Raw genomic sequence first — 20,450 nt, 5'->3', positions numbered from 1 at the left:
GCCTCCCTTTACCCCTTTCCTCCTAATATCTAGAAACTGACTCCCCATGTGAGAGACACAAACACAGGTCTGAAGACAGAATGTGAGCTTCGTGCTGTAATAAGAAATTGATCTGCCTGCTAGCGCACCACTGTGGCCTGTAATTGCCTAGGCCATACAAATGAAAATCCAATGCTGTGTTACACTATCGCTTCAGTATACAGTTGATAGCAAGAAGAGATAAAGGTCTCAAAGGCCTGTTCCTGAAGCGGCAACCCTACAGCTGAAACAGACGGGCACAACTTTGGAGTTTTATTGCGGCTTCACTGTGGTGCATTTATCAGCACTAGTGCCTTGCAGCGAGATGGGGTGCACACATGGGATTCTCTGGTTACTCCGGCTTCCTTCCTTTGCCTGAACTTTAGGCTAAAGGCTCTGCTATCCAGCATTTAATGTGAGAAACTAGCAGCTTTGCAGAGCTCATCACAAACCTTACAGCAGACTGTGAGTTATTCTAATACATAAAGAGCTCAATAATAGAGTAACAGGCCCACAAGATATTAAATATGTTTCCTGTCAGCGAAGTATCTAGTTGCTACCAGAATCTAATCAAGAAATAAGTCATTATTAGGAGAAACTCCTATTTTGCAGGCAAAAAAGGAAGCAGCTTCTAGTCTGTTGCATTTTGAGTATTACATAGATATTCCTAAGAGTCTGACTCTAAATGATATCTAATTTAGCTCATCAATGACAATAGGGAAGATTTTCTTTGGTTTTTGACATTAAGACGACCTTTGACTACAGCTGAATGGTTTTGCCAAAAATGATAATTGCCATTATTCTAAACCAATATTATGATTTTATTTCAATGTTCCTTTGCACAAACAATAATCAGGTAAATGTTTTTAATAAAAAGGGATTAGGATTTTTCACGCCCTTAAAAGCTTTGCTTGTTCAGAGTCCCTTTGTTGCTAGACTTAACTGAAATATTTGTGTGTAAAAAACGCTAACTTTTACCTGAAGGCATAAAGCTGCAAGCTAGCTTCATCTCTCTTGTCCTATCAGTAAAGCTGCCAACCAGCTACTTATTCTAATAAAATGCAAATAGGCCCCAAAAAATAGTTCCTCTGCTATTTGAAAATTGCATTTTGTTAAACTGGATTATACTGCAAATACCGTTAATAAAATTACCCAGACCTAATCTTGACTGATACAAATGAAAAAGCAGCAATATTTGGACTAGTCCAATAAAAAACAAACAAAAAAAAACAACACAGAAAAACAGAAATGATCAGAATATTTCTCCCACATCTTGTTTTTTTCTACTAGTCTTTTTTGGCATTTATTAATTTCATGTTTTGTTTTTTTTTTTGGCATTTTTTTCTGTAGAAGCGGTACATTTGGAAAAGTAGCTGTTTTGAAGTATTATGTTCAATGAAAGTTCCATAAAATTACCAAGAAATTTCAAAATGATGTACAGTTAGATAACCTAAAAACTCCGCTGTAGTGAAGTTTTGAGTTTATTCACTCTGAAGCTTTGACTCTTGGCAGCTTACAATGAGAAAAGCAACATATGATCATACGTTTATAATTGTCAGGTCAATTTTTGCAGAGGACTCAAACAAATTGTTAAAGTTTTATGTTTATATCATGAATCAATAATATTTCTAATAGTAAGAAAGTGTAGGGTATTTGATCACTGTATGTGTGAACGCTATTGTGTATGTAGGATTTATTGCCAAAAAGGTATAGCTTGGTGTTTTGAACTACAAAAGCCTGTCAATCATTTATTTATTGTAAATAATATATATTTAAATTGAACTGAAATCCCTGCTCTAGTGGTTTCCACGTGAGTCATATTAGAGAAAAGAGTCTATCCTGCAGAGTTGAAGTAAATTAAAAACCTTTTATGGTTCAACATCTATTTAAAATCAAAACAACTATGTCTATTTTGCTTTATGTTATTAAAAGCTTTAGCTGCAGCAATGCTAAAAATCCATCTCTAATCTAATCTAAAGCTCTCTAATCATGTACAGGTGTGGGCTGCTGTATAAACTTTCATTGATTTATTCTGTGCTTGTTGTGTATGTTGGTGTGCATGAGTGCAGAGCGCTCGTTACTGACCCGTACCTCCATCTCCTTGAGTACAGGATGGTCCTCAATCCCAGGAAAGAGGACCCTCATGGCGTATGTGCGGTAGTCCAGGAAGGGGATTCCTGCTCCGTCCAGCTCCTGCGTCAGTTCATGGATGTCTGTCTGCAACTCTGCAAAGGCTGGAAAAAAAACGGCAAGGGACGTTGATTAAAAAATAAAAGCAGTTTGAAAACCTTACATCGGGAGGGAAGTCATTCAAATTTGATAAATTTATGTTTTTCTAAGAAGTTACATAAATGATTCTTATAGAAAAAGAGAAGCTACATAGGAAAGGTGGCAGGAAGAGGCGGGACAGAGGAAAGTGGTCTGGACCTAGAAGCTGGAGGGGAGCAGGGACATCAGAGTGTTAGAACACACACATTACAGCCTGCCACCTCCCATCATGTTATACACACACACTGGTTCTGTTTTGCCCCACAGCTAAACACACACCCTCGTGCCTGGATGATTTATGTGAAACCGTGTCAATGTTTGTACACATTTTCAGCTCCCGGACAGCGTCTCTTTTGACCTCATTCACTTGAACCTAACTCTCTTTAATAGAAAACAAAAAAATCACTCAAACAGATTCCACTAAAACTACATAAAAAGGGAAACTTTTTAAGTGGTCTCAAGTGCATTATTGCTATAGGAAACTCTTTAAGGAGTAAATACACAACTTTGGCATAAAGACAACCGTTTGCTCTGTAGCCTTATTTAAAACACAGCGCACACCAAGATATGTGATCCAAACAAATAAAGCAAAGCCAGACTAACAGATGGCTCGTGTCACCCTGTCTTCAGTTTCCATCTCTCTTTCTCCCTCCCTCTTATCAAGATGACATCACCTTTCTACCTCTTATATCTCTTCATCTCTCTTTCATTTGTCCCTTTAGATTCCTAATGCCCTCTATTTTCCCAGCTGCTTCCCACCTATCACACCTTGCAGCAAACATGCATGGTCTTCCATGAATGCCTCATGAATTTCTTCACATTTTGTTCCTTTCCTGACATATCTAATATGGATTTTGTGTAATATAGAAGATAATGAAAGAGAAGAATGAAGGGTTAAATGGATGAAATCCTTTTCAGGCATAGCTTTGCATTTTTGTTCCCTTTCTGAAAAGTAACCATAACGTCCAGCATAAGAAAACTATTAGTTGTGCACATAATAAATCTGGCCTCTATGAAGAAGTGAAAAGAGAACCCTGTTTAGAGTTTGAAAAAAATCACAAGGGTCACAGCAAAGGTATGCTAAATAGAGGGCAGTAAGGTTAGCTGAACACGTTTACTCGTCAAAAAGACCCAAAACATAAATACTCTCCATCTGATCAGAATCAACAACTTAATCCTAAAGGTTGACCTGTTAGAGGATGAAAAATACCTGAGAATGGAGTAGATCTGTATGCAATAGCTTATAAAAATATTCACATATTCAAATGGTCTAGTCAAAGTTCAAACACCATCTATAGAAACATTTGCACATCACTTTTCCCACATGGTGCACTGCATCCAATCTAAATACATCTGACTAATCCACTTATAAGATAAAAAAAAATGATTTTAAAACCATTTTTCTTACATTTTCGGACATATTTAGAAAAGCTCTATAAAAGAACAATAGATTTGTAGTAGTAGTTGAAAACCTATATATCACTGTCTATGCCTTTCCTCATAATTCTGTTTCTAATTTAACCTTTTTTCTTTATGAACCACCTTTTTTATAAGCTCCACTCTAATTATTTCACACATCCTTCTTTCATTTGTAATTGATTATTTTGTTTCAGACTATATAAATATATATATTGCAGGTAGTTTTTAAAGGGCATGGAATGAATTGAAGTCAGGGGGAGAGCTGTGAAGGGCCCACAAAAAGAAAACTGTTGATATCCTTATCTGAGGCTCTCTGCCTTTAACGGCATTGAAAATCTACCAGTATGAAACCCTAAAGCATCATAACTTCAAATGACAATTTCAATACGGCATCCTAGATTTATCCTGATGTAATCATGATATGTGGAAATCAGTCTGGTTGATTAAAGTCAAAAAACCAAACACAATCTGCCATTTTAATCCCACAGAGGCCGCCTGTCTTAAGGCATTTTTTAGGGGTTTAGGTGTGTTACGCATCAGCTCATGTAGCCTCAGGCTTCCTCAGTCCAAGCAGATACTTTTAATGCAGTTTGAGAATCTCAATCTGATGTTTCAACTTCCTCCAGGCAGATTTTCTAAATATGTAGCAGTACTTTCATGGGCCTATAAATAGATTTTGTGGTCATATCATGGCTGTGCCTGCCTCGGTTATCACAGTTTCTCTTCAGTTGCATCAGATGCATGCAGGGGAATATTTGATGTCTGTGATTCCATCGAAGCTTCTATCTGGAGTCTTCAGTGAAATAATGTGTTGATTTCTGCTGCTAAGGTCGCTTTCAGATCTGATATCAGGATTAAGTTGCTGATCGATACAGACCCGAACATTTGATACCGGTAGTTTTATTTGACCGATTGCATGGAAGTAAGAATTCCTCTTTTTAATAGTGACATTTATTCTCAATTCCAGTGTTTGGATCATCAAGAGAAAAACATTTAGCTGAAAAAATTTATTATTTTATCAGAACTGCTGGTAAAATTAATGCTACCACCTTTTAAATTGACTGTAACTAAAGTTTAGTCAAAGTAAATACTTTATAACGATTTGTTTTCCAGGGATATATATCTGACAAACACTTCTTTTCAGTATTTTTAATGAACAAAATGAATGACAGTGAAACAAAATCTTTTTAGACCTCTATGTTGAAGAACTTTAGCAAAAATTTGAATATTGTGGTCTGCAAACTGCAGCTCCGGACCTGCATGTGGCTCTTTAAACCCTCTACAGTGGCTCTTAATAATGACTAAAAATGATATAAAGAACTACCTAATATAATACAGTAAGAAAAATAACAGTCTAAGAAGCCTTAGGGGGTTTTATAAAGAATGTTTGAAGTGAACTTTCACAACAGGATGACATTACATTATTCTTTTTGTTACCTTGGAAATTATTTGTTTAAATATAATTTTTCTACATCAAACAATATAAAATAGAAGAATCTGCGCTACATCATTATGAACCCTTTGATGATTTTCCTTAGTTTAAAAGCTAAAAATACAAATACATTTATTTTTAAGATGGCCACAGATTTCCTATGGCAAATATTTACCCAAAAATAATAGGCTGTGTTTTATTAGACAGTCATTCAATATTTTGCGCTTCTAAATGACTTAATAAGCCAGACTCAGGGCAAAATGGCTGTTATGAAGGTTTGTAGACTCCTACATTAGACTGGACACACATCATACTATCACAAACAACCGAAAAATACAACAGAAGTTAAATCTTAGAGGCTCTATCAGTAAACTTAAAGTATGTCATAAAAAGATATTTTAATAAGGACAATGATCCAAAACATGACCATATAGGGTCATCTCAACTCCCCTGAGCTAAGGCTGCTTTTACTTCAAATAATTGCTTCTTCCCCGTTTTTTACCACATTTTTAATTTGAAGATGAAAAGAGAAGAAATAAAAGACTTTTTTAGGCCTTTTCAGACATCTTTAACAGGGGATGATGACATCCCTTTACCTGACCATGACGCTCCCGGACTTATGATAAAAAGATGATTCTACTGAAACAGAAATCTAGAAGAGAGTGATAAAATAAATCTGCTTGATTTAAATCTGATGAAAAACTGTTTGCACATCAGGACTGGAATACTTGGATGGCTAGCCGCTACCAGAAGAGCACAAACTGTGTCCGTATGATTGGAGCCTCTCTAAATCGATGCAACAAATGAAGTGATCTCTGTGTTAGAGATATATGAATACATGGGGATGATCATGTTATCAGTATTCTCCTTCTCCTTCACCCCATCTGTTTGTCTCACTGCTCTGCCAGCATCAGCAGCCTCTCCCTGGATCCACGCTGCCTCCTGCCAAATGAAAATATGCTAATGCACTGGTGTGTAACTTTCACTCGATCCCTCCCTGAGCTTCAGCTGTTGCCAAACCACTCCTTCCCTACAATCCCTTACTTTCCCACCTCCGTGCCCTTTCTTCCTCTGCCCCAGCCCCCCCTCCACCTCCAACGCTTCTCTGTGTAGACCATGGTGTGGCCAGCCAGGCTGCGCTCTCATGGGGTGGAGAGCCAACATCTGGTGGCTGGCTCAGATCAAAGTGCCCCTCTGGAAACGCACCAATACCCACGCAAACATGCACACACACAACTGCTGCAACCCAACAACAGGGGAGCGCCGACTAGAAGAGCCAAAATAAGAGAGGAAAGCAGGAGAGAAACACTTTGGTCGAAATGTTTTCATATATGCTGTGAGGGACGAAATATGTCAGAGGAACAGCCGCATCATGAGTGTGGAGGTGTTGGCTGAACAAAGTGCCTCTTACTGTCCACTCACCTTCTTTGCACTCCAGGGCCACCCTCGACTCCAGATTGTCCATCTGCATCTGCAAACGCTTCAGGGTGCGGTCGGCGTCCCTCGACTTCCTCTTGTACGCGATCAGAACCGCAATGATGACCAGCAGAAGCAGGCTGCCGCCTAGTGTAATGCCGATGATGGCAGGCGTGCTGAGAAGAGTGTCGGAGTAGATCTGCAGAGTCCCAAGTGAATGCTCAAAGCCACCGACACGGACCTGGCAAAGAAATGAAGGCAGGAAGTGATTTCTCTAGCAAGTTTATGGAAGACCAAAATAAATCAATAAATAAAAAGGAGGCACATAGAAATAAATCCAACATGAAAATTGGAATTAAACAGATAATAATACTGCAAAATATTAATTATTTAGCCCATTTGTAAAGTAGAAACACTTTAGACAAATGATTCCGATGCAGAGATGTCTGTCAAGGTCAGACTTTAATTAGAAACCCTGCAAAAGCCACAGGGAGAAAGGAAAGAGGGAAGGAAATATGGAAATGAGGAATCAAGAAAAGAAGGAAGTAAAAGTAGGAAGGGAAAACCAGAGGAAGAATGGACATGTCTCTTCCAACCCTGGATAAAAATCTCAGTAATATATCACTGCTTATGTTTTATTATATTTTAGGCAGGAAAACCTTTAAGTTAAAAAAAAAAAAAAAAGGTCTACTTGCTTAACCTAAAAACAGATGGAAATCGTTTTCAGTCTTTATCTGAGCTGGAGAAGGAAAGTACCTGCACCCTGATTGTCTTAGACCACATCAAAAAGGTTGAACACATCAAAATGAAAAAAATTAAATAATGAGAAACGATCAGTCCCAAAGCATCGTTTCCCACCCCCACATCCAAACCCCCTTGAACAGGCTCACATCTTTAAAATAAGAAAAGAAGGAGGCTAAAAATAGAAAAAGACCTCTCATGCCTGCTAGCCATTTTTTGGTTTCCACTGAACACCAACACTGTTCAAATGCCAGAGAGGATGCCAGCCAAAGCAGACTGATCAAAAGCCTCTAAGACACAAATACAGTGGCAGGCGCTGCCAGCGGTACGGGGAGAAGGGATGTGCGCTCACAGCTTCCAGAATACGGTAAAATGTGGAGTAATTGGAGGTATTTAGGTCAGAAGGATAGATGGATGAATGAGAAGGAAGGGGATTGATGTATGGGGGGGGTGGTACAAACAGCACACTGAGCTGAGGATGCTGAATAAATGTGACAAAGAAATGTGATTGCATCATCAGATACTGACAATATGAACCATTAGCTGCATAATGGGAGGAAAATATTACTCAGGATGAGTTGAAGCTCGTTTCCAGATTTAAAAAAGAAATCCTAAAGATCTGCTACTCTAGGCTTCACTCAGATCAGGTGAAAACATCACAAGAAGTCAAATAGTTTCCTTACTGTGACTTTGTGCTCCCCAGTTAATGTAGGCAATTCACACAGCAGCTGGCTCTCAGACAGGGTGAGGGCGCAGGGCGTGTCTCCGATCAGCACCGTGTAGTTCAGCTTAGTGTTTCCTGGGGCTGCAGGAATTAGGTTACGACCCTGGAAACAGACACAAATGTAGCTCATGAGCTAAGATAGTTGAGGGCAGCACCATTCATACATAGCATTTCTCTGCACTAAAATTAACACCTTATGAAGGAAACATCTACTTTAGACAGCTTGACTTAGGTACGGACCACTCCCCAAACTCTTCGATTGACTTTGCTTTACAATCTTCCCACCACTGTGGTTAACCTTCTAATTGTGTACCTCTAACTCATCTAATTTAAAATTCATAAATGCTTTAAATAGATCACTATGTATTAATGTCCATGAGTTTAAAATGTATTGAATTTTTAAAATGTATCAAGTTCTTATTGATGTTCAAAGCGCAAAACTGAATCATAATCTGCATTTTTATAACAGGTCATTTTCACACCCATCTTTAATAACCCTCCATGTAATAATGTACCTATAATAAACATATTCATCCCTTTAGTTATGTTTTTCTGCTGGGGTACATGTGTGTGAAATGTTTATTTTTTTATTTACATTATCAACTAAAAACTGTATAAATCAGTTTTATTGCATTTCTATTGTTTCATTCTATTTATTCTGTGTGTTGAGGTGAAGCAGAAAAACGTAAGAAAGATATATTAGTGATAGACAAAACAATTCACAATAAGTTCAATCTACTATTTCCAACTCATAGTTAAGCAGAGTGGGAGATAATTCATAAATATTAAAATTGCAGAAAATTCTTTGTGTTTTTTGTGCAGTTCTAAAGGTCTTTACCCCAAACACAGCAGGGCATATACAAATAGTCATTATTATATTTATAGATAGTGAGGAAATATCTGCTATTCTTCTTAAAGTCCAACTCTTATTTGCTATGAAAAAGAGGCTTTGGTTTTCCATGAAATTGCATAATAATTCCCCCCGTCGCTCCTGAAAGGCTTTGAAGTTCAAAGGGTGAGGAGGGGGATGTCATTAGACGGGGTGGGTGGGGGCAAATGCTTATCCTATACAAACCTGCGCTGCCTCTGTTGTTCATAGTAAACAGGTCTGTGAAGCCGTTTTAAGATTCAAATCTGAGCAGGTTCCTTAGCAACACATGGACCCACTTTAAAAACACGACTTGCTTTGGAGCTGATTTAAAAGGGACGGTAAAAACATTTTTTTTTTTCCATTAAAGGTCTTCGACACCCACTGAAGAAAAGCAGGTGGAGGAAAAGAAAAACATTTCTTAATATCAAACCACAAGGAAAAGAAGAATGCAGGAAAAGCAGATGAATTGTTAGCAACTCATCAACTAAATTAAGGAGCTTTCTGCTACATCTAACAAAGAAAAAAAAAAAATACTATAAGCAAGATTAAAAGTTAAAAGCTGTTGACAGTCATCCACCTAAGAGGGATCCTGCTATCTGCTAACGCTGTTCTTCCTGTGAGGCGGTTAACCTTCCTCTGTCCTGAATTCCTGGTGTTTGCAGACATTTCTGCCTCAGCTTCAGAGTGTAACCTTCACTGTAAAACAGCTTTCAAGTTAAAGCACAATAAACTCAACCCAAACATTCATATTCCTCTCACACATGCCAGGTAAACGGAGAGAAAGCAGAAAGGAAACAGGAAAGGTGAGGCATAAGGGGATGAAGGAGGGACAGATACACGGACATGTTAACTAGGGAGGAGAAATGAGGGGGAGGATTAAGGAGCATTTAGCAGGAGGATGAAAAGAGAAGGCCAGAAAAGATAAGTACCATAAGTGGAGAAAAACGTACCTTGAGTATGAGTGGCGAGCTGGGCTTCAGCTCCAATATGCCGCTGAGACTCAGAGACTCAAAGACCGGATCTGGGTGGTAGCTGAAGGTCTCGTTGATCACCAGTACGGAGCGCACGCCGTCCATGACGAACCCGATCTCGTCAGGACTGGTTCCCATCTCAGAGAAGCCTCGGTCCGATTTGGCCACAGAGGGCGCCAGGCAAATCATGACGGTGTTGTTGAGAACCGTGCAGTTCTAACGAAACAATAAACAAAAGTGTATATTAAACATCCGCTGATCGTTTTGCTCCATCTTTTCATTCCTTTGGAGTTTTTACTGTTACCAGAAATTAATCCTTTCACAATGCAACCTTTCTCACTTATCTTAATCACAAATTAAAGTTATTTATTATGCCTGACTCATATTTTATAGTTAAGATAATCACTTAAGTTAATAATAAGTAAAGCATTGACTCCGTTGTCTTAATCCATCAGTTTAATGTAGAAATATAACTTCAGAAATGATAGAACTATGAATTTAAATTCCCTCTTGTGATGGAATTAAAGGGGATAAATGGAATTACAGCTAAATTTTAAGTTATAAGTAAGCCGAAAAAAAAAAAATAATAATAATAATAATGTTAAAGGAGTGAATGTAATACCAACTATCTTCACAATCAATGAAAATTGAAAGCCTTGGCTTATCATTGCAGTGGTGTAAGACAGATATAAGGAAGGAAATGGAGATATATGCTTATTTTTTTGCTAAATGGTAAACTGATCTGTGTCACATAAGCAGGTCACGTCTTTACGCCCACCATAAATGCGTTTCAAGATATCGAACATTTCCATCTGGAAGGAAGAGATTTAGAACCGTTCCAATCATTTTGGACGTTCTTCAGGTTGGCTTTATGAACTGCAGTCCAGGAGCATGCTGGTTAAAGCCTTAGCCTAAGAGGGTCTAGATGCTAAAAAGGCTGAGAAATGCCCCTTTTATATTTTTCAATTGTTGTGAATTAATTTGCAGTTTTTGTCAGAAACATTTAAACCAAAATAAGTAGATTTAGCTTAGACTAGAGTTGAAATGTTGCAAGTCCAGACACAGCATCCTCTACATATAAATACATATTAACACGCTTTTTCTGATCTTAAACTTTTCTCTAAATATGACCCTCTTTTTTTTCCTATCTAGACTTTACATATTTTGTTTCTTTATTTTATACACTAGGAACCATGCCCTTTGAATCTATTAGAGCTTCACAGTAGGAGGAAATAAAAGGTTAGCTCAACAATGAGCTCTGCTATAGGGGCTAAAACAGGGTTATGTGATGCGACTGATTAAATGTGTCTGTAACGACATAATGAGGAAAAGGCGGCCTAATAACATCAGTGCTGTAATCAGTGTTGATATCATCTGGAAATACCCAGAGGGTTTAAACACTTAGAACAAATTAGCCCATAATAACAGAGAGGAACTGAAGTGGTCAGCTTGTAGCTCCTAATGACAACACGGGATGGCAGAAGTGACCTTTGGACAGTTCCATGTCTGGATTTATAAAGCTCCTTGAAAAGTATTCAAACACCTTTGACAGCTCAGCTTAGAGTAAGAGAAACAGCTATTTGCTATTTGGGAATTTCTATAGACAGACTGGTTTTATTCAGGGGTATCAGGCTAAAAGAGGTCAAAAAATGTTAATGTATGTCCCACTTTTCAGTTTTAAACCCGTTGAAGTTGGTCATTTAAAGCTTGAGGGGTGTAAATACTTAAACTAAAGATTGTATTACATCTGTCACAAACTGAAACATCATCTGTTTGTGTACAAACACAAAAGATTGAACGGTGTTTATAGGTCAATAAATACACCTCTCTGCAGTTATGTATGGGAACAAAGGGAGAATGTGGGATATTTTTTTTTTCTACTTTTGGCTCAGAGTGGGAAATGGAAAAAGGTTAGCTGAGCCCCGTGGTGAAGGGTGAGGAGAGGGGGGATTTGCAGGAGCAGCTTTATTGCTAGTTGACATTTCAAAGGTTAAACTGCTAAAAGGAAATTCAACATCAAAAACAAACAGAAAATGGTCCCTCGGTAGCTTGGCCGACAGGTCGGGACTACAAGTACGCATGTGGATAGTGAGTGAGTTTAATCTAGCAGATTTGATGAAGAAGGAATCACGTTTCTAGGGATGCATGTAAATAATCCTCCTCTAGGTGGCGCCTGATCAGGTAGTTGGTAAAATATTCCTCTTTGGTATGGGATGCACCTTACTGTACCTGATACAACAAACCAAACCAAATATAACAGTTTGTGTTACATAATGGAAAATACCTCAGCGGGTGGGAAATGTAATATTAATGAAGGATAAAATAAACTTAAATGCTCAACTGTAATATGTAGCTCTTAGAATTTGACTCCTGTCACAATACATTATAAACAGGAACATGCTGCCATCTTATTTTTTTGTTTAGTCTCAATCAAATGGCAGCAAATCAATGGATTTAAGCAAGTAGACATGGAGAAGATGTGTTTTTGGAGTTTGGACAGAACAAAGAAAGGCTGTTTAAGCAGGGGCGGAGCTACATGAGGGGCCAGAGGTGGACAAGACCAATAATTGGCCACCCCTACCATTGTTTCCCTCTAATACAGATGGTGGCAGCAGTAATAATCTCAAGTGAAACCTTCTAACTTATTTAACATTTAAATTTTTCAAATGTTAACAGTCACTTCACAACAAAAACCTTGTGGTTAATTTTTCTCATCAATTAATGATGATAAATATCCTGTATTTATCATTATCATTATATTCATGCTCTTTTCAGAACTAGGTTTTGTCTTGTAGGGTAAAGAGAAAATTATTTCTCTGCAAGTAATATACAAGTCCTCAGAGATAACCACTTTAATAATAAGTAATCAGTTTAGTGTAGATATTAGTACATGTAAATATAAATTTTATGCAGAACGATTATTGATAAAAGTAGGTACGTAATGACAATGAATAAAATGTTCGCCCCAGAACTCAAACCTGAAAGAATTTTGTCCACAACACCTTTAATTTAGACAGCATGAATGTTTAAATATGTGTCCATATGTTAGCAAAGGCTGTAGAAAAGTATCTTTAGTCTTTATTTAGAAAATATGGATGTTGCGGTTCTTCATTTTTCTTTTCGAACAGTGTAGATTGACCCTGAGGTTCTAGCTGCTTTTGGCCACCCCTAAGTTTACATTGGTTATTGCCTGGCCAGCCTTAACATTTTCTGGCTACACCTTTGGGTTTAAGTGACTTTGAATGGCTGTAGCAGTAGCTTGGAAGAAAATGTTTAGTTACTAGGATGCGAGAACATGGGGCATCCAGGTTCAAGATGGAAGAAGTGAAACTCGTTTTTTTTTAAAGGCTTGTGTCGACTCACGTCAGAAACTTAGCTTCACCAAAATTGGCAGATAAAAGAGTAGAAAGTATATGTCTGCTCTAAGGAGACCTAATTTCAGCAGCCATGTTCAAACCGTCAGAATTTGGCTCAGATGATATAAAAGCATGACACCATCATTTCTTGGAGGTTATTTTTTGGGAGGGGACACTCTTAAACATTGCATAATCATGAAAGAACAAGTCGTTTTTCCATGTCCACCCATTATAACCAGTTTTCAGCAGGATAATGCACCATGTCACAAAGCTCAAACCGCCTCTGTAGATCCCAGTGGCTTCTATTGGGCAGATCTCAAATCAGTGAAGCAGCTTTGTGAGACTGACATCAACCATGTGCAGCAACTTTTATCTTAGTATGAAAGCTTGTTGAATCTTCATCAAGAAATGGATAAGCAGGTAAAAGAAGAACCAGTTTGGCTAAAATAAGATTAACCTTGAGAATGAGCATCACATCAAACCAAACTGTTTATTAAAACATATTGAACAGTTCAGACTAAATATCTCAGCTGTTATTGTGCCATTAGAAATGTCTGCTGTGGGAAATATTTACATATTCCTCTCATTAATCACAGTAATCGATGGCTTTTCCTTGGTGAATAAAAACAGGTGCAGCAGTTTTCAAACTTACATTTTGTGACTGTGCCGCTCCGTATTTGGCTCTCATTTTGGGCTCTTTGATGGTGGCCAGATTGGTTCCAGTTATGGTCAGCAACAGGCCTCCGCTAAAAAGAAAGACAAAAAACCCCCACTTATTAGAAAAACAACAAATATGCAATACCAAAAGAAAAGCAAGATTTTTCGAGGCTCTCTTGCTTCCTACAGTGTTTTCCTGCTGCTTTTATGCAGAGATAAATGCGACTAAATCTGTTCTCTGTGGGATTCAGCAGGACCCTTCAGATGGCGATTCACCATTAATGTGTAGCCTTTCACCTGCTTATTCATGGAAACCCTTTTTCCTGTAATGAGCGTGATGCTACAACCGTCATCTGAATGTTAAAAGCTTGTTTAAACCCAAATGTAGGCAGGGGTGAAGAAGATGATTATGTAGTTATTTCAGACTGCAGAAGCCTTTGGCCTCCACTCGCTGCATTGTAGCAGGAAGAAGACATACAAGAGGTGTAATAAAGCTGCATTTTTGCCTTTTTTTAATAGGAAATGCATATAGCAGAGGAGTTAAGTAACACAATTTTGACCTTTACAGGAAGATGTGATGTCAACCAGCAGGGACATGGATAATGTGGGCGAGGAGCCCGTATCACCACACGGCCTCGGTGACAGCCTCCATCGGCCTGTGAGGCTGAACTTTATCTGATTTGAGGCTTTCTGACAGATTCTGTTTAAGTTAGTTCACAACTTATCTAAACCCAGAGCTAATGTTGGTCACCGCTGGCAAAAGAAATGATACTCTGGCTGAAAATGCTTTGGCTCAAACTGTTTTGCAACAGGGCAGAGAAAATCTCTATCCAGGCTTACCTAGTATGATAGAAAGATTTGGACCATTTTAGTGTTTTAGTGTCGCTTTTTCCACAGCAGCTAAACATAAACCGTTAAACCAAAGAGCTTAGCATAAAAGACTGTCTCTGGGGTTGATTTTAGTTGAACTTTAGGTACAATTGGCCCTAAAATGGAATGAGACAACACCCAAGCTAAGAAAACGCAGAGGGGCTGAGAGAGAACGCTTTGCATGGTGTTATAAGTTTACTGGTAAAAAAAAACTGAAATCATAGATGTACAAAAAAAATAAAAAAACAAAACAAACTTCAATATATTTTTTAGGCCTGAAATTTCCAGATTCCTCTGCCGTTTTTTTTTGTTTACATTTAAAGGTTTCCTCAGAATCAACTGAAGTTTATTCTTCTTTTTCTCAGGTGTAAAATGTGCAACACAGAAAAAAGAAGGATCTGGAAAAAGCAGCTTGATCATATCCAGACTGTCACGGATCCCTGTAGGAACTACTTTAAACATACAACTCTCAGTGAATGTTGTGATAATGTGTAAGGACTACTGAGCCTGTATTCCTCCTTCAGCGTAAAGCCAGCAGTCTCTGAAAGCTCCAGAAACCCTGCAGCCAAAGCAGAATCTGAATATAACAACATACTAAAGAAAAAAAAAGGCCTGACTGGTCAATAGAACAATGCTGCTCCTCTCCTGGGTACATCTAAAAAAAAAAAAAACTCAAAGAGCTGATCTCATTTCCATCAAAGTTGGAACCTTGTTTTATTCATCCTTCTTACTCTCAACCCTCAATTTCCTCCTTATACGATTCTTTGTCCTTTCACACCCGTTTCTCTGCATGTGAGAGTTGGTTCCCTCTGTGACGACGAGGAGGAGGATGACTGTTATATCCTTAACACAACATTTGAAGGAAAAACAAGGCTTGCAACCAGAGTCAGAGTTAAACTAAATTATAATACCTTGAAAATGTTTTAAACTCATTGGGTGACCATAGCACAGAATAATATTCTTGTAATCTGAAGTTGCGTGTTCAATTGCGGGTTGGTTCTGTCACATGTTGATGTGTCCTTGAGTAAGTTGTCTACTGATCTGCATATGTTTATATTTATTTATGTTTATGAATGTGAGCACATTAGTGAGTGTGACCCGAATGTGGCTCTGGTGCTTTTGATATGAATAGAAAACTGCTGCATAGATTCAGCTTTTTACTTTTTATTGAATTTAGTAAAATCTCAAAAGTGTGGCAGGTTAGTGAACGAATGTAAAAAAAAAAAATAAAAAAACAGCATCATGGAGATAAAGGAGCGCAACAGACAGATAAGCTGTAGAACTGCTAACCTACTAATAAAAGGAAGAATCAGAGAATAAACCAAAAGCTTTTAGTAACTGGTTAGATTTTTACAAACTACCAGCTGCTATCTAATCTCTAAAATCCATTTAAAAGAAAATAAATAAATAAAAGCAAATACATGAAATTAGATGCTATGGAACAAAATTTTTTGTTTTGTTATCCTATGTGCATTTTTTTTAAAGTTACTGTAAAGTGCTAATGAACATCACAATAACACAGCATCTTGTGTTACTATCTAACATGGTGGTGGCAGCATCATGCTGTGGGGATGCTTTTCTTCAGCACAGATAGTAAAGCTAGGCAGATCTGATGGGAAGATTATTTTAGACCTTTATGTTGCGTTTGTATTTAACATAAAATCCTAAGGAGAAAATAAATTGAGATGTTTTTGGATCTATCTTAATAAAATGGGCAAAATTCTAGATTAAGAGATTTTTCAAGGCAACATACCTCTGCTTTATAAACGGTAGATCAAAAAGCTTTACTTAACATATTTAAACTGATTTGATTTCCAGAGATTCTTTGGATCCCAGAGTCCTATTTGTTCACCTTTTCTGCATATTTGGCCAAGTGCTTCCAAATACATAGTTTTGCAGATTAATCCTGTGCTCGCTATTTGCGTTTAGGAAGTAATACCAGAAAATGTTAACTATTTGGAGGTGCTATAGTAACCTTGCGTTGCAAGCAGGATTGTCACGAAATGTGAGTTTTTAGTTTCACGACAAATCCATCTTGAAAGAATCCCACTAATGCGTCCGTCTCGTAACAACCAGCGAGTCGGACCAATGACATGTCAGCCGTGTTTTTTGGGGCGGGACATGCAGGAATGACGACAGTAAGAAGTCTTGCGAGGGCATTACAAACATGGCTGTGCTGGAGGCCCTGTTGATACTGCAATTGACTCGGTTTTAGCTAAAATTGCGACAAAATCTCGTTTATAAAAGGCGCAAAGAGAAGAACTTTGTGCATTTGTAAATGGGGAATGTCTTGATTCGATGCTGTGATTGGCTGAAAGCTTATAATGGAAGACGGGTACCAGCTGGCAAGTCACCTAATCAGCTTGAAGTATTGTCCTAAATGTCCCAAAACGTCCCTTTTCACGGACAGACTGAACGGCAGCTATCCCAGATTGATAACATAGAACTTAACACCGTTCTACACTGATTAATCTGGCTACTGCCAGGTTAGGCTCATACTATCTTCAAAGTAAATAGGAAGTTGAATGTGTGTTTATGTTGGTGCACAAGAGCTGGTGTCCCTTAAGAGCCAAACAGCACAACAGTTTCTAAGTCGTGCTCCAAAGCCCATTGGCACACAGACTCTATGGCAGCTGGTGTTCGCAGAGGACACCTTCCTCTGGCTACATAAACTCATTTCAATAAGTCAAGTAATATTTACAGACACACATCTGCTGCTGCTCATCAGTCAGCAGTGCACTGCTTTTAGGAGCCTCTTTTACTGCTGCTCTGATGTCAAAGGTCAACTTTTGAAACATAAATAGACGAAATATCAAGCTTTAAGAAAGCAAAATGAGGGAGTCAGGGAGGGAAACATTGTTTTCTTTGAGAGCCAGACAGGGAGTAAAGGCTAAATAAAACATTTATGGCTCTGCAAAGAGAGTTTGTGTTTGAGTTATGATGGCTATCCTCTTTTTCAAAAAGGGTCTGAGCAGAAGGTCTAACCACCTCAAAGGATTAATAATGTATGGATGCCTTTGTGTGCGTGCGTTCTGCAAATCTACAGCACATCAAGCCGAATTGAAGATCAAACACTGTAGAGATGTAAATTATAGATAATGAAATCTCAGATACTAATATATTCACCAGCAGGGAAAGACTGAGCCACATAGAAAATATTTATACTGGCACATTTAAGATGGGAGTTTTAGAAAATGACAATCAAACCCTAATTGTCTGTTCGGTTCAACGTCACAAGAAGACGACCTGCAGAAAGGCTGCGATAGCTGGCATACCTGGCGATACTCCAGTCGGGTTCGATCTTGAGAATGGTGGGATCGTCCGTGTAGTTGAACTTGACCTCAGGGTTTCTCAGCTCTGCAGCGTTGATGTCAACCATAACTGGAGTGGGGCCTGTTGCCTGTCCAGCCGGTGTTACACACACAATCTCCTTGCTGGTCCGCCTGCACAAGAAGAAAGAGAACAATGTAGAGATATGAACATCTGACTTAATGTTATTTAAAGGACTCAAAATGTAAAGGAAAACTTCATATTTTGCATTCTACTTGTATATTAATAATAACACATGGTAAAAAGAAGCAGATTGGTACAGAAAAAATAAAACGTTGACCATGAACAAGACAAATATTTTTCATTGAATCTATTGTTTCATCAGCTAAAACACCAACACAGCAAAGTTCAAAGTTATCTCCCTTCCTCTCCCTCCCCTCCCGTTGTTTCTCTGGCTAACAGATCAGAAGCAGCTGATCTGACTGGTCGTCCACTGGAGTGATGCAACTGCCTCACTGACACAAAGTCAGCTACAACCAGCGGGGGAACTTCATGCACCATATATTCAGCATCTGGTTTGGCCATCATTAGGTAAAGTTCTGACTGAGGTATTTGAAGTGTGAAATGCATGAAATTCTGCAAATCTAAAAGCATACTGATAAAGCAATCTAGGCATCCTTTTCACATTTTAGCACATGAGCACAAATAAGAAATTAGATCAGAATAATGACAATGAAGCAAAAATGATGCATGTTTTTAAAGGCCATAAAAACAACCCCTGAAAACTAGTACAAACCGGTTTACAGCTCAGTGGAAAAACCTGAAAGTTGCTCATCATGGCACTCGCCATCTGATCTGAATGCACTTTATCTGTGTTCTAAGGAAGAAAAAGCAACATTTTTCAGTCTGTAGTTATGCAAAGATTATAGAGTAAGAGTCTGAAACGTGCTGATGAGACTGCAGGGAAATGTAGTCCTAATATGTGTTGAATCAGGAGGCTAAATACAAATGCATGCCAAACTATTGAGATTTTAAGAAAAACCTTGTGATCCGCTATTAAATTCTATTTCATTACCTCAAAAGCCGTATGAATATTTGTGTTTGGATTAACAAGGAGTATGAATACTGTCTGGAGTCTGGAGCAATGCTTACACCTGAGCATGAAAAGAGCAAGAGCATAAGTACGCAACTCTTCCTTCAACGTCTGCTGTGAGAGGAAGAAGGAGATGGGAAAGGAAGGAGAAAAACGATGAAACTAATTCCTGGAGCCTGTTCTTGGCACCTTGCAGTTTTTCCTGGGCGGGTTTGGGCAACTGACCAAAAACTGGGTTATCGGGCGCCTTTGATGAACGTGCTGCTGCTGCATCCTAGAGGGGGGCAGCTTCAACAACGACAACGTTCTCAGACTGAGAAGAGGCAGAGGAAAGGATGAGGAAAATAAAGAAACGTAGAAGATTTTCCACATTCCTCCGGTTCTGTGTTTCCATGGCAACCGGTTTCACAACGCTGTCGAAGTCGAGGGCGCCTGTGGTGCCGCGGACGTATTTTTTGACAAGGTTGCTGCCACACAAAAGAAGCCAGGAGAGGATATGGAAAGAAAAAAAAAAGGGAGGAGGAAAGAAAAATGAAAAAAAAAAGAGGGTTGTGCAGGGAGATAAGAGGATGAGTGACTCGGAGTAAATAGGCTTTGATTAAAGCAAAGGCCCAGCTGAATACAAAGACGCATTAAAAAAGATAGACTCAACCAGTTCATTACTTTGGCCGTAAAGGTTATTGCTGCTCCGTGAATGAAAGGCCAAGACTATTATATTCACCTTTCTGGTGATGTGCTACAGAGCCTCAAATTGGCCTCCACCTTTTTTCTTTTGATGTGATTAAAAAAAGAAAATCTTGAAAGGGCCAAGCTCATTAATATAACCTGCCACTTGTTGCATCAGAGACAGCAGCAACTTTGACAAAAATGCTTACAATAGAAGAAGTCAGTTCTAAAAACACACAGTTGGATTTGGAGACATTTTTTCAGATGCTGATAATTCCTATGCATCCGTGTAACTGGATCTCCTTGTCTTGCAGTCATGGCCCATCGCAACAGAACACAAAAAGAAAAATATCAACCTGATTGTCGACTGCCAACTTAAAAATCAATCATAACAACTATTTCTATAAAATGTCTGACTGGGGATCCAAACAAGACATATTTGTTACTGCAATCATTCCCAACCACATTACTCTTAAAATTATAGTGATATTTCTGCCAAAATGAGGGCTTTGCACTTACGCCTTTCACAACATCACTGAACAATAATATCAGTTTCCCCTGGGAAAAAAAAAAACTACACTGTCATTCTCAAAATTGCTATGAATTACAGTCCTGCAGGTCATCCACTTAGGCGCTGCATTCCTCAGACCAGCAGCAAATAAGGGACCACCACTGGGG

The 20,450-nt window shown here is 38.5% G+C and overlaps 1 protein-coding gene across 1 annotated transcript in view; it reads right to left on the bottom strand.

Annotated features, from left to right (window-relative positions):
* The window catches only part of LOC119780114 (plexin-A1-like), a 241,063-nt gene that overhangs the window by 25,807 nt on the left and 194,806 nt on the right, over nt 1-20,450 (bottom strand). The window contains exons 16-21 of the mRNA XM_038280016.1: nt 18,019-18,186; nt 13,869-13,962; nt 9,840-10,076; nt 7,978-8,121; nt 6,560-6,794; nt 2,110-2,252 (exon numbers count right to left, since the gene is read on the bottom strand). Of these exons, the coding sequence (XP_038135944.1) occupies nt 2,110-2,252; nt 6,560-6,794; nt 7,978-8,121; nt 9,840-10,076; nt 13,869-13,962; nt 18,019-18,186 (1,021 nt within the window). The remainder of the gene's footprint in view (nt 1-2,109; nt 2,253-6,559; nt 6,795-7,977; nt 8,122-9,839; nt 10,077-13,868; nt 13,963-18,018; nt 18,187-20,450) is intronic.

The sequence above is a fragment of the Cyprinodon tularosa genome, unplaced genomic scaffold, assembly GCF_016077235.1.
Source record: "Cyprinodon tularosa strain WSP-4 unplaced genomic scaffold, ASM1607723v1 ctg155, whole genome shotgun sequence".
NCBI lineage: Eukaryota > Metazoa > Chordata > Actinopteri > Cyprinodontiformes > Cyprinodontidae > Cyprinodon > Cyprinodon tularosa.
Note: the sequence above shows the minus strand (reverse complement) of the source record. Positions and strands in the feature narration are given on the sequence as shown.